Source organism: Mixophyes fleayi, chromosome 2, assembly GCF_038048845.1.
Source record: "Mixophyes fleayi isolate aMixFle1 chromosome 2, aMixFle1.hap1, whole genome shotgun sequence".
Classification (NCBI taxonomy): Eukaryota; Metazoa; Chordata; class Amphibia; order Anura; family Limnodynastidae; genus Mixophyes; species Mixophyes fleayi.
Window position 1 is genome coordinate 348,857,817 of NC_134403.1, and position 15,472 is coordinate 348,873,288.

At 41.9% G+C, this 15,472-nt stretch overlaps 1 protein-coding gene across 1 annotated transcript in view; it reads right to left on the minus strand.

The window, feature by feature from the left end:
- TMPRSS15 (transmembrane serine protease 15) overlaps positions 1-15,472 on the minus strand; it is a 224,362-nt gene that overhangs the window by 157,836 nt on the left and 51,054 nt on the right. Inside the window, exon 8 of the mRNA XM_075197836.1 lies at positions 426-535. Within this exon, the coding sequence (XP_075053937.1) occupies positions 426-535 (110 nt within the window). The remainder of the gene's footprint in view (positions 1-425; positions 536-15,472) is intronic.

Genomic DNA, 15,472 nt, shown 5'->3' on the forward strand with positions numbered 1-15,472 from the left:
TAACATGCATATTTTGTTGCTTGTTTTAATTACCAGATGGAGATCCCGGAACCTCTCTTGACAAGTTGTTCTAAGAAACATGAACTAGATATGTCTTATGGGATGTGTAATTGCCTTCAACCAATGCTCTGTGACAAAATTCAACAATATATGGTCTCCTTGGTTATGTAGCTACTTTACCTCCCTCCAATCCATAAATTTTCTGATGACTTGAGCCAGAAAATGTTTTGAGATTGTTGATTTTCACTATGTAATTAAATAGATGAATTATTATAATTATACATTTCAATGTGATACTATAGTGCAGAATTTTACATTTATATTCAGTATGTTACTTTCTGTTCAAAACAAATTATATGTGTAAATAATAATTTTTCCATAGTCTGACATTTAGTTTGAAAATAAAAATTATCTTCAGTACTTACCTCTTAAAATTCTGTTTGGTCCAATACCTTCATAAATATTTAAAGTGTCTATGTAATTTTGTGTTTCAAATGATGTGAAATTAATTTTAATGTTGAATCCATTCTTAATACTGTAAATATAAGCAAACACTGTAATTAACTCAGTAGAAAATAGTATTATTAAAATATTAAGTAAATATTATTAGCTCTCATAACATAAAACAGTGAGACCATTCTACATAAAATACCCAAACTAAAGTATTTAATAATTAGAATAGTTCAAAGTGAAAATTCCATTGTGTGTCTCCGTCTCTGCATTATGTGTGTATGTCCTTTCTCCCACTTTGTGCATATGTCTGTTTCTCTTTACCCCTCTTATCATATCTATCCCCCACCATCTCTACCTTTTGCCCCCAACACCCACTTTCTTCTCTTTGTGCCCCTTTGTACCGATTCTGCTGTCGGTGAAATGGTCCTGGTGGTTGCCAATTAGAAGCAATTTGAACCATAATGTGTGAAATGTCCCATAACTGTACCTGAGGCTATCAGATAAGCACAATCTTCTTAATAACTTTTGATACATTATGGGTCTTATTCAGGGCCGAATTTACCACCAGGCAACCTAGGCACTCGCCTAGGGCCCGGCAGCAAGGCAGGTGGTGGGATATGCTAGCCAATAAAAAAAATATTATTATATATGTCCGAGGGAGAAAAATACAAATAAAAAAACCAATCACATGATTGCAGCAGCCCCCGGCAGCCTCCTCCCCTCCTTCCTGCTCCATTTGCGTTTCACTGGATGTCGGGCGTGAGTCACCGCATGTGACGTCATCACGCTCAACATCATATTCAGAGAAGACTCATTGTGGAGCGGAGAGGAGCAGCGCGCGCGGCGGGGCAAGAAAGAAGACAAAACAGATTAGAAGATGAGAAAACAGAAAGAAGAAAACAAAAGAGAAGAAAGCAATAGAAAGTTATGCAAACTAACTGAGGCACAGTGGCACACTATGATAAAGGGTAAACAAGTTGTTTCAAACACAATTATGAAGGGGCACAGTGGTGATGTGAAGGGGCAAAATTGGCAATGAAGGGGCATAGTGTTATGACGGAGGGACAAAAGTGACAATGAAGGGGCAAATGTGTTATTGTGAAGGGGCATAGTGTGATAATAGAGGGACATAAGTTACAAGGCACATCCTTGAATTTATGCGTATTATTCTTGCAAACAACTTAATAAGTATTTCTGTCCTCTTAATTACTTATTAGGTTGTTTTGACCCAACTACTTAAAAAAACGTGACTGCTCTGTAATTATTTAGTGTTGCCTTTTTCTGTAGGAGGGTGGCCTAGCTCTTTTCACATGTTAGGTACGCCCCCAATGATGCAAGTCACGCCCCAAATGGTATGGCCACCCCCTCCTTTTGCGGCACATAGCTTCCCTTCTACTCAACTCTAGGGGTATGCTACAAAAATATAGTGCTATGGATTGTTTCAGGTAGGGGGGCCCCAAACCAGTATCTTGCCAAGGCCCCATGAGGTCTTAATCCGGCTCTGGTCTTATTCATCAAGCTAAAAGCCCTATTATCACAAGCTCTAATGGGGTTTTGAGAGAATGCCAGTCATGTATTCCCCATTGAAAATTGGCAGGCAGATTTACCAAAGCGTGAGAAGCCCTATGGCATTTTTACTGGCTATAGGACTTTGTTAATTTTGCCCAATACTTCAAAGGGTTATCACTGGTGATAACCCTGGTGGTGGCAAGTTATTCTTAGCTATAAACATAGTTACATGATTTGCAGATAGTAAATGCATTTAAAATGATATTCACACACTAACAGTAGTATTCATTTGTTACTTTAAAAAAGTGTGCAGTAACCCATGGTAATCTGTTATACAATTGCTTTAATATTCTTACATATACTGATCAAGGAAACTATAATAAAATTGCAATATTCCGCGTGTGAAACATTTTATTACATTGCTCAGAGTGCTCCCGGAAATTCGCGTTACTGCCAAGAGATGGTTGCAAAAAGGTTTCTATTTAAAGTATAAGATACTTTTATGTTTTTGGGTTTTTTTTGGTTGTTACCCGGAGCTCTGAGTATTGCGCACCTCATCTCCACGAAGCAGTCAGCTGAGAGACGCAGAGACGGAGTTAGGAGTTTGATACTCATCACGCGGAATCTACAAATGCAAGTATTTTGCTAATATCCACGGTTTCATGCATTAATTATACGGTAGTGGAAAATGAGATATACTCTCGGAGACTGTACTTGTTGATACTCCTGTCTAGCTGACATCAAATTGGATCGGACATTTAAACATATCTCATTGTAGGAGATCAGGGGCTAGATTTACTAAGCTGCGGGTTTGAAAAAGTGGGGATGTTGCCTATAGCAACCAATCAGATTCTATCTGTCATTTTGTAGAAGGTACTAAATAAATGAAAGCTAGAATCTGATTGGTTGCTATAGGCAACATCCCCACTTTTTCAAACCCGCAGCTTAGTAACTCTAGCCCCAAGTCTTGGAACGTTATCATTATATGGAACATCATTATAATTTTAGTGATATCACATTATATGGACCATTATCATTATTATCCTCTTACAACTGGATCCATAGGTTCTGAGTACATATGTATTTATTTTATTAGGTCTGCCATACCAGGCTCAGATTCTCCATATTGCATGGTGTCTATTCAATGTTTATATATATTCTATAATTTTTCTGAATTTTCTGTATGTGAAACATTTTCTTACATTGCTCAGAGTGCTCCCTGAAATTTGCTTTACTGCTAAGAGGTGGTTGGTAAAAGGTGTCTATTTAAAGTACAAGATACTTGCCAACACAGAGCTAGTACAAAATTCAAGTCCTTGCACCCATCTGCATGGCAAGGAATGCCCATGAAAATGTGCCCTCTCCATAACTTTATCTCATTTCAGTAATCCTGCTCTACATACATGCCCATCTTGCTCTGTATATATCTATGCGCCAAAGTGGAAACATAGACGCATAGATGCACTGTTGATGCACTTCATCTATAGGTGGAAAGTCCAACCAGTCTTATGCACCGAATACCCAGTGAGTAAAAGACTGGCATTTAAAAGAACTGCGTTCTCCTGAATAAGAATAGCTTTTTACCTGACCTATTAAAAATGTAATTTCAATAAAAGTCCTTCTTTGAGGTTTAAATTGGCATATGTGTAATTTATAGCTTTATTCAATTCTACTTCAAATCAGTAAAAATATGAAAAGATAAAGGGTTGTTGTTATTCATGAAATAAATATAATGTCAAATGTTGAAATAGATTAATCGCAGTGGATATATTTTTCTGAGCTGAAAATCCTGTAAACCTATTTCATGTATTGTAATTATGTGGGCTGACTCATTAAGCTGTGAGATATATTACACTTTGATGAATCAGTCCCATAGAACCACACTGCACGACACCCATCATTTCTCACGTCAAAGGATATTCACTCCCAGAGGAAGGTGCCCTGTTATGTTGCACTGACTGTTCACCTGTTCGTCTTGTACTTTAAACAGTTAAGCATTTAGCTCACTAAGTCAATAATTCATTGCAATACTGAGTTATATGTCAAAATCAATACAATTAAAACTCTGACTCCATTTATCTTACATCATAAGTACACCTCAATGCTGTTGATGACATGATCGATGCATACTTTCTGCTATGGAGATTGATTCTATATTCAAATCTGGAAACTGAAGAGTGCACTTTATTTCATAGATAGTATAATGTATATATGTAATTTATTTTTAGAAAACATATTTGCATTTGCTGTCAAATGAATACAAGCCATACATTCAATATTTTTAGAGGCAAAAAGAGCAAACCTCTCATGATCGAGATCATTAAGAGTCATGGGGGGTAAATGTATCAAGCTGTGTGTTTCTGGCAGGTTTAAAAATTGGAGATGTTGCTTATAGCAACCAATCAGATTCTAGCTACCATTTTTTAGTAAATAAATAAATACCACTTTATAATAAATAAATTAATGATAGCTACAATCTGATTGGTTGCTATAGACATCGTCTCCACTTTTCAAACCCGCTGTAAACTCGCAGCTTGATACATTTACCCCATGGATTCATGCTTTGAAAATGCCCTATTCAAATCTGATATAAGAAGCATAGAAACAGTTCCTCATAAGAGTCCCTTGTCTGTTAATCGCAGGACACAGTATCGCGACTAGAACTTTAGGGACCCCATACCAAAATGTTGAATGTGCTCCCAATGTTTCTAGGAGCCCTTGCCTCCTCACTTTGCTAACAAGTCGACTGCTTCCTCTTCTTCTGCTGCTGCTCCCACTCGGTACTTCATGCTCAGAAGGAGAGGCAGCAACAGTTCCCTTTCCCATGAGCAGGATAAATCCTTTGAAGTAATGGCAGTCACACAGCAGAAGTTCGTTAAGCCTCCTGCTGATTAAGCACCACAGAGGAGAGCAGGACCTAGAGTAGCTTAGGAGGAGCCCATTCTGATACCAGCTGCTGCCATTCTTACACCTCCTGCTAGGAGGAAATGTTCAAGGGCTTTTAGCTTTTTAATTTTAAGATTTATTGTTGGGACATTCTTTTTTAAGGTAAATGCAAACATAACAAAAAGGCTGAATGATGAAACTGGCAGTCTATTGGGGCACATGGTGGGATAATTTGGACAAGTGCAGTCATTTAGTGGGCAGCCTAACATAACACTTGTATGAGGCCCTATTGATTTCATTATGACTACTGATCAACAATGTTGGAAACAGTCAAGATTGTAGAGTTGTTTCGGTTGGCACCACATATACACTCAACTGTTTTTCAAAAATATGAAAAAGAAGAGTCCTCAGATCATATGACCTTGCTTCACTTTTTTGTAATCCATTTCCAATACTATTTGCACCACTGGACTAGTAAATTACCATTGCGATTTGTGATAAACAGTTTTTGCATTACAACCCAACTATGATATGATGCTCTGTGGAGTTCTTATTGGACAGTTTTTTATGAAACTGACTGACAGAGTCACAGGTTAAAATCTGCAGCCAATTATACTGCAGTTATTGCAGTATGTGTTTCAGCCCTCTGTTACTCTGTGCTGACATCTTTAAAGACATTGCCGTTTTAAATTTGCCCTTCAAAGTCGCCGAATATCGGCGTGTTGCAAAAACCGAGGCATAATACATTTACCCCCAAATTTCAATGTTCCATTCCTACAGGACACCAAGGGTCAGTGTTCCATTGCTACAGGAAGTCAACTCTCAACTGTCAGTGTTTCATTGCAATGGGACACCAAGTGTTAGTGTTCCATTGCTACAGGACACCAAGGGTCAGTGTTCCATTGCTACAGAAAGTCAACTGTCAGGTGTCTTTGTTCCATTGCTACGGGACACTATGTGTCAGTTTTCCATTGCTACGGGGCACCAAGTGTCAGTGTTCCATTGTTATGGGACACTAAGGGCTTGAGTTATTAAGGAGAGCAAAGCATAAAAAAGGAGTAACTTTGCACCTGGGCAAAACCATGTTGCATTGGAGGGGAGGTAAATTTAAAATGTGGGAACAGATTTATAGTTAGGGTAGGGCATACCCTAGATCAACTTTAAAATTCAGTGTAAAAATAAAGCTATCAAGTATTTGTGTGCTACATGAAAAAACAGAAGGTATTTAACATATGTACAAAAAAATAAACTCATTTGCACCCTTTGCATTGTAACATGGTTTGTCCCGGAGAACATTTACTAATTTTTTTCTTTGCTTTCCTTAATGACTGAGGCTCTAAGTGTTAGTGTTCCATTATTATGGAAAACCAATTGTCAAGTGTCAGTGTTCCATTGCTACAGGACACCATGTGCTAGCATTCCATTGCTAGAGGACATCAAGTGTCAGTGTTCCATTGCTATGAGACATCAAGTGTTAGTGTTCCACTGCTACCAGACAGCAAGTGTCAGTGTTCAATATATATATATATATATATATATATATATATATATATATATATATGTAGGTGTATATACACTGTAAGAAAGACTTATATAAGAGTGTATGGTCAGTATTGCTCTTTTGTGTAGTATGTCTTTAGATGTAAGAAGAGAAAAAGAAAGAATGTGTTTTAAGCAAGCTCATGTTTGTGTGTGATTAAATAGGAAGATCATGTGTTTTAAATGAGCACATGTTTATGTGTGTTTAAATGTGTAAAGAGAAGGCGTTTAAGCAAGCACATGTTTATGTGTGTTTAAATAGGATTTGTGCAAAGAGGATATGTTTAAGTGGGAATGTCTGTTTGAAAGCGCGTGTAAGAAAGAAACATGTGTTCAGGCCTAGGGATAATACAGGCCAAGCATAGAGAGAGAGAGAGATGGGGGGAAGGAAGCTAGAGTCCATTGTAGTGTAGATAGAAAGCATTCCTGAGATGGGGAAGGAGCTAGCCTTTGTAAAGCATGTGTGAAAAGGTTCAGAAAGTTAAATTAATAGAAATAGATAGAGTATAACAAGAAGATAAAAGTTAACAGAAAAAATGGATAGATGCAGGCAGATACAGACAGATATAAGAAGATAAAAGTTAACAGAGTATATAAGATGCAGGCAGATACAGAAAGATAAGGAAGGTATAAGAATACTGTGGAGTGTGTGTGTCCTGTAGGCTCCAGGTCGAAGAGATGTCCCCACTTCTAGGTGTGTATGTGGTGTGGTCAAATGAGACTGTTTTGCCTTTTTCAGTGGCTTATAAACCTTTACCCAGAATGCGTTGCTTCAGGTGGGGGTTGTTCGCTTTACCACACCTCCCACAACTGGACACTGCCTACAGTAATGACTCACTGCTCTGTGTTTCTTAGCTGTGACTTCCTGTCCTGTGAGCATGTTTTCTTTGTTTGCAACGCTCTCTGCCAAATGCCACATGTGAGAGACAATTTCTTTATTTGAAATGCTCTGAATTTCAGCCAGTTCATATCTTAATCTGCGCATAAGTTCAGCGCATGTAAACAGCAGTGGAATGCAGGTGGCCATTATGTGTGGCTCAAGCTCCGCCCACCGCAACAGCATCATCAGCGGCGATATAACAGCTCCTTCACAGTTTGCTGGTGCAGACAAGACCGATCAACTTGAGCTGTTGGTACCATGAATCCAGATGCAAGCAAGTGTTTTTTCAAGTAATGGTTTCTGTGAAACACCATCTGGTGCTGACTCTGATAGATTTATGTAGTGAACTGAGGTTGGTTCTCTATATTGGCAAAGGTGCTGGCTCACAATCTGCCTAAAGTAAAGATCTTTTGTGTCCATGGGCTTGAATATGACAGGACCCCTTTGCCTGTTACCGTAAATTGACAAACAGTTATGGTAATAGCGTCAGTTCCCCCAAATCTGCCTTCCCATTGATAGTTGGTAGAAACTTTATGCTGTTTAAATAGATCCTCAGCAATTGAATCATTGGCCAAAGGTCCAGTCTTGAGGGACAAGCTTGTGTATAAGGAAGAGGAGGAGTGTCATGTTCTGCTACAAAATCTGGATTTGAGTGCAGTTCAGGAGAACAAAGCCCTGCCATCTAAAAGGATGAGAAAAAGATAACTGCAAGCTGCGCAAGTCCCAAAGCAGAACCAGTTACTGCCATCATTAGTTGGCAAGTCTACAAGAGAGGGTATACACTCGTCTGACTTTCCAGGACTGTTACAGTTAAATCATGTGACTTTACATCATGTCTTTAATTTGGCTAGTAATGATGATATTGCAAAACCTGTCATCTCGGCAGGCTGTATGCTATTGTATGTTATCAAAAATTATATGTTGTTTTCGATTTGCTACTGTAAAGGGGAAAAAGGTAGAAAAATCAGAAGTTCCACACGTTGAGGTACCCTTAATGTTAAAAACTGCGCACCCTCATGTGGGTGGCAGACACTTAGGTAAAGATGGAATTAGAGAACAGGTTTTACTGGCCAGAGTCCACCGAGCCATAAAAATGTTCTGTAGGTATTGTTCTGTATACCACAAAACCTACTGTTACAGTGTAGCCACAGTTGAAAAGGGCTTATAAACATCTTATTACAAAAATAGGAGGCCAGGAGTTGAGAGAGAAAGAAGACAAGGTATTAAATGTATTAAGCAGCGTTTTTTTTGCAAATCTACGCTATTTGACGAATTTGCAGGGTAAATTTAAAATAGCAATGTCTTGAAAGGCAAAGCCCGCTGTCACGGGCACTAGGAGGCTTTGCCCAGTATCACCCGCTGATGGTCTTATCAGAGCAGTAGAGTTGGTATATGATACTCTGATGGCAGGGTGATAATGGAACTGGAAACAGCAGATGGTTAGAGAATGCTCAGAAAGTCTATGACTAGCAGCACTGGTAAACAATAGGTAACTGAACACGAGGAGATGGATGGACAAGGACACGTGAGGGAGTCAGTGGTCTGCGCACGGCAAGTTGTACCACTGCTATAGTGAGAAGAATGTCCAGGAGTAATAAGGAGGTGGAAGTCAGCGGTCTGCGTATAGCAAGTTGTACCGCTGTCTGTAGTGAAGGAATGGAATCCAGGTGAAGGTAACGGGGAAGTCAGTGGTCTGCGAGTAGCAAGTTGTACCACTGCTTATGTGAGAGGATATATGCAACTGGTGACACAGGGAAACAGGAATCAGTGGTCTGCCTCTAGCAAGTTGTACCACTGAATATATATGTGAGGAAGGACACGAGGAGATAAATGCTATGCAGAGTCTACACGGGTACACTGAACTTGATCCCACGTTGAACTGCACACAATGATAATAATGAATGAACAGCACTGCACAGATAAACAAAGTCACTCAAATAGTCCAGCAAGAGGAAACACAGTCAATAATAGCAATAGTCTCAGAGGATGGAAACTCCGGAGGAGAACAACTCAGTCCAGATGGATATGCAATACACCAGCACAGTCAATGAGAAGTATGCATACCGTGGTTCAGATGAGCAGGCTGTTAGAGATAGCTGCAGGGATACCTGAGCGGCCGGGAACAGACGAGATGCGAAGTCCTTGCAGAATGGAAGCGGCAGGTAGGTGCAGCGCACTGTAGGTAGGCCAGCAAGGATGACAAATACTCAGGAAGCAGTAGTATATTGAATAGAACAGCAGGAGACCACGGGAGAGTTGAAGCGATGTAGCAAAGCTGGAAGCCGAGGAGCGTAGACTCGATGCAACAGGCGAGTTGACACAAATGGACACACTGTAGAAGCAGTAGGCAGTGGGTCAGCTGACGGCAGGTAGAATGCAGACTGGAGCGCTGAGACGAGCAGACTCTGTAGACACGCTGAAGTAGCGAACAGGAATCAGCTGGAACAGTAGCGATGTAACTCAGGAGAGTTTGCAGTAATCTGTAACTGGAGATACACGGAGGCAGCGGATAGGAATCAGCTGCTGGAGTCACGATGAAACACAGGAGAGTTTGCAGTAATCTGTAGCTGTAGATACACGGAGGCAGCGGATAGGAATCAGCTGCTGGAGTCACGAAGAAACACAGGAGAGTTTGCAGTAATCTGTAGCTGTAGATACACGGAGGCAGCGGATAGGAATCAGCTGCTGGAGTCACGAAGAAACACAGGAGAGTTTGCAGTAATCTGTAGCTGTAGATACACGGAGGCAGCGGATAGGAATCAGCTGCTGAAGACACTAGGAACACGAGGAATAGAAGTGGTCTGGAAACCACAAACGGCAAACAGGAATCAGCATCAGCTGAACACAAGAGAAGGCACTGGAACACCTTCAGAGACTCATGAGGAATGAGACTCCAAGATCAGGCAACGTGGTATTGACCACAGGTGCTTAATATAGGGAGTGTTGCCTGATCAGCCAATTAAGTTAAAGGAACAGAACTGAAGGTTAAAAGGGACTGCACATGCGCAGCACCTCATAATAATGGACGGACACGGTTCCTAGCTACCTTAGAAGTAGCACTCACAGTCCGGAGAGTGACAGTACCCCCCTTTTAAAGGTGGGCACAGAACACCTGGAACCGGGTTTGTCCGGAAATTTGGTATAGAACTTTTTCAAGAGAGCTGGAGCGTTGAGATCTTCTGCTTTGATCCATGACCGCTCCTCCAGACCAAAGCCTTTCCAATGCACGAGGAAACAAAGAACTCCTCGCGGAACTTTAGCATCCAAAACCTGAGTAATCTCAAAGTCTTCCTCCTGATGAACTTGAAGTGGCCGTGGTGCTGAAGGAGGGACCGAGAAACGGTTGATGATGAGAGGTTTGAGCAAGGAAACATGGAAGGTGTTGGAAATACGAAGGCTCTTGGGAAGTAAAAGTTTGAAGCAAACTGGATTAATAACTTGAATGATCCTATATGGACCAATAAAACGGGGAGCAAATTTCATGGATGGAACCTTCAAACGAATATTCTTAGTAGATAGCCACACCCGGTCTCCGACTTTCAATCTTGGAATAGCCCGTCTCTTTTTGTCCGCAAAAGACTTATATCTGGCAGATGTCTTCTTTAAACAGGTTTTTACCTGAGCCCAAATATTTTTGAAGGTTTGACACAAAGTCTCAACAGCAGGAACTTGGGTGGGCGGGAGGGCAGGAAATTCCAGGAAAGACGGATGGTGACCGTAAACCACAAAGAATGGAGTTTTAGATGATGACTCGTGGTACATGTTGTTATGAGCAAATTCAGCCCAAGGAAGTAATTCTACCCAGTTGTCTTGATTGGCTGACGAAATCATCCTTAAGAAAGTCTCAAGATCTTGGTTGACTCTTTCAGTTTGTCCGTTCAATTGGGGATGGTGGGAAGATGAGAGTGCCAACCGTATGCCCAAGGTCTTGCAAAGGGCCCGCCAAAATCTGGAAACGAATTGTACTCCTCTATCTGACACGATCTCGGACGGACATCCATGGATACGGAAAATTTCTCTAATGAAATGTTCAGCCAGGGTAGAAGAAGAAGGTAAGCCAGACAAGGGAACGAAATGCGCCATCTTCGAAAATATATCCACCACTACCCAAATGGTGTTGCAATTCTTACTAGGAGAAAGCTCAGTAACAAAGTCCATACTAATATGGGTCCAAGGTTTAGATGGAATGGGTAGTGGCTGAAGCAACCCCGCTGGAGTTCTGCGGGGGGTTTTGAACTGGGAGCATAAATCGCATGCCGCGATAAACTCTTTGACATCTCTCCTCATAGAAGGCCACCAATAACTTCGAGAGAGGATTTCAAAGGTCTTGCGTTCACCAGCGTGTCCAGAGAAACGAGAAGAGTGAAACCATGAAAGGATTTTTTTTCTAAGAGCAGGAGGCATGAGGGTCTTCCCAAATGGTAGCACTTTAGTGGAAGAAGCAGCCAGAGAAACACATTTGGGGTCTAATATAAAGTGGTTAGGATTCTCTTCAACGTCTGAGGACGCCACGAAGGCTCGAGATAGAGCGTCTGCTTTTTTATTCTTTGCAGCTGGTTTGAAGGTTATGATTAGATCAAAACGGGAAAAGAAAAGAGACCATCTTGCCTGACGAGGATTTAAACATTGAGCAGACTGTAGGTATGACAAATTTTTATGATCCGTAAAAATTGTCACCGGATGACGAGCTCCCTCTAACAAATATCTCCACTCCTCCAATGCTACTTTAATAGCCAGCAACTCCTTGTCCCCGATGGTGTAATTCTTCTCCACAGGCAGAAGACCCCGAGAGTAAAAGGCACAAGGATGGAATTTTTGTTGCTCCGATTTCTGGGAGAGAATGGCTCCTAAACCAACATTAGAGGCGTCTACTTCTAGGAAGAAGGGAAGCATCACATCAGGCTGTCGAAGCATGGGAGCAGAGGAGAAGGGCTCTTTAAAAAATTGAAAGGCTTGGAGAGCCTCAGATGACCATTGCTTAGTATTGGCCCCTTTGCGAGTTAGAGCCACAATGGGAGATGCAATTGAAGAGAAGTCTTGAATGAAGCGTCTATAGTAGTTGGCGAAACCTAAAAAACGCTGAATGGCCCGAAGAGTAGTTGGCTGAGGCCAAAGTAACACAGCATTCACCTTTTCTGGATCCATTTGTAGACCAACTCCGGAAACAATATAACCCAAAAATGGAATCTGGGGCAACTCAAATGAACATTTTTCTAATTTACAGAATAATGAATTTTTCCGGAGTCTGGAAAGAACTCCGGCCACGTGTTGGTGATGTGAAGGCAGGTCTTGGGAAAAGATGAGTATGTCGTCCAGATATACTACGACACATACATATAACAAGTCCCGAAAGATCTCATTAATGAAGCCCTGGAAAACAGCAGGGGCATTACATAACCCGAAGGGCATTACTAAATATTCATAATGCCCATCTCTGGTGTTAAAAGCTGTTTTCCATTCGTCACCGGACCTGATTCTAATCAAATTGTAGGCACCACGAAGATCCAACTTAGTAAAAATCCGGGCTCCCTTGATCCGATCAAACAACTCAGTAATCAGAGGAATGGGGTACCGATTTTTGATAGTGATAGCATTAAGTCCACGAAAGTCTATGCAGGGGCGTAATGATCCATCTTTCTTCTTCACGAAAAAGAACCCAGCTCCAGCGGGAGAAGTAGAAGGTCGAATAAATCCTCGCTGGAGATTCTCTTGGATGTATTCAACAGTAGCCTGAGTCTCAGGTAATGAAAGTGGATAAACACGACCCCTAGGTGGAATCTTGCCAGGTAACAGGTCAATCGGACAATCCCATGAACGATGAGGGGGAAGACGTTCAGACTGAGCTTTATCAAAGACGTCGGCAAATGAAGCATACTGAGGAGGAAGTCCCGGTGAGGAAGGTGAAATGGAGGTTTGCTGTATTCTACGAGGAACAACACGAGAAAGACAATGTTGGTGACATTCAGGTCCCCAAGACGTAACTTGAGGAGTGCGCCAGTCAATCTGGGGAGAATGACATTGAAGCCATGGAAGGCCTAAAACAATCGGACTTGTAGTAACAGGAAGGATTAAAAACGAAATTTCTTCTCGGTGTAGAACACCAATCTGAAGGGTCACTGAAGACGTACTTTGGGTGATGAGACCGTTGATAATACGTGATCCATCGATAGCAGTCACCGTAACAGGAGTCTTCAGGGTAATCACTGGTAGGGACCATTGATTTACAAGGGATTCAGAAATGAAATTTCCCGCAGCTCCTGAATCAATTAAAGTTTGGGACTCAAAAGACTTAGTAGCAAATGAAATGGTAACGTCAAATGCACAGATTTTTGATTTCGTAGAAGATGGAGAGGACTCCAGGGACCCTAACTTCACCTCTCCAGAACTAGTTAGGGCCTGGCATTTCCCGATTTTTTGGGGCATGCCTGGAGCATATGTGTGGCATCAGCACAATAGATACAAAGTCTATTCTTAATTCTTCGATTCCTCTCTGCAGAGGTTAGTTTGGAACGTCCAATCTCCATCGGTATTACCGGAGTTGAAGCAGGACGAATTTGAGAAGTGGGACGAAGAGATGTTTTAGCGGAAGTAGTTCTTTCAGAGTCCCTCTCACGAAATCTGAGATCCACACGATGACAAAGAGAAATCAAATCTTCTAAAGACGTAGGGAGTTCTCGAGTAGTCAGTGCGTCTTTAATTTTGTCCGAGAGCCCCTGCCAGAAGGCGGCAATTAACGCTTCAGTGTTCCACTGAAGCTCAGAGGCTAAGATCCTAAATTGAATGACGTACTGTCCTACTGTACGTGAACCCTGTCGTAAACGTAGAATGCTGGAGGCAGCGGAAATAACACGACCTGGTTCATCGAATACATTACGAAACATGGAAATAAATTTGGCACTATCCTGTAACAACGGATCATTTCTTTCCCACAGAGGGGAAGCCCATGCGAGACTTGTCCGGAGAATAATGAGATGAGATAGGCCACTCTGGAGCGATGAGTCGAAAAGTTTTGAGGTTGGAGCTCAAAATGTACTGAGCATTGGTTGAAGAAACCTCTACATGTTTTGGGATCTCCATCATACTTTGACGGAGTTGGCAGGTGAAGCGTGGAAGCCGTAGACACCTGGGATGGCACTGGGGAAACGGAGGAAAGCACAGGAGCATCAACAGAAGGTGTAATATTCTGCCCAGACGTTCTTTGGGAGACTAACGCCTGGTAACACCGCAGCAAATGCCGCTGGCGAACTTCCTGTTGTTCCACACGGGTGACCAGATGCTGCAGCATCTCTTTAGCTGTGGGTTCCAAATCTGGGTCTGTCATGGCCTGATCTTACTGTCACGGGCACTAGGAGGCTTTACCCAGTATCACCCGCTGATGGTCTTATCAGAGCAGTAGAGTTGGTATATGATACTCTGATGGCAGGGTGATAATGGAACTGGAAACAGCAGATGGTTAGAGAATGCTCAGAAAGTCTATGACTAGCAGCACTGGTAAACAATAGGTAACTGAACATGAGGATCTGGATGGACAAGGACACGTGAGGGGAGTCAGTGGTCTGCGCACGGCAAGTTGTACCACTGCTATAGTGAGAAGAATGTCCAGGAGTAATAAGGAGGTGGAAGTCAGCGGTCTGCGTATAGCAAGTTGTACCGCTGTCTGTAGTGAAGGAATGGAATCCAGGTGAAGGTAACGGGGAAGTCAGTGGTCTGCGAGTAGCAAGTTGTACCACTGCTTATGTGAGAGGATATATGCAACTGGTGACACAGGGAAACAGGAATCAGTGGTCTGCCTCTAGCAAGTTGTACCACTGAATATATATGTGAGGAAGGACACGAGGAGATAAATGCTATGCAGAGTCTACACGGGTACACTGAACTTGATCCCACGTTGAACTGCACACAATGATAATAATGAATGAACAGCACTGCACAGATAAACAAAGTCACTCAAATAGTCCAGCAAGAGGAAACACAGTCAATAATAACAATAGTCTCAGAGGATGGAAACTCCGGAGGAGAACAACTCAGTCCAGATGGATATGCAATACACCAGCACAGTCAATGAGAAGTATGCATACCGTGGTTCAGATGAGCAGGCTGTTAGAGATAGCTGCAGGGATACCTGAGCGGCCGGGAACAGACGAGATGCGAAGTCCTTGCAGAAAGGAAGCGGCAGGTAGGTGCAGCGCACTGTAGGTAGGCCAA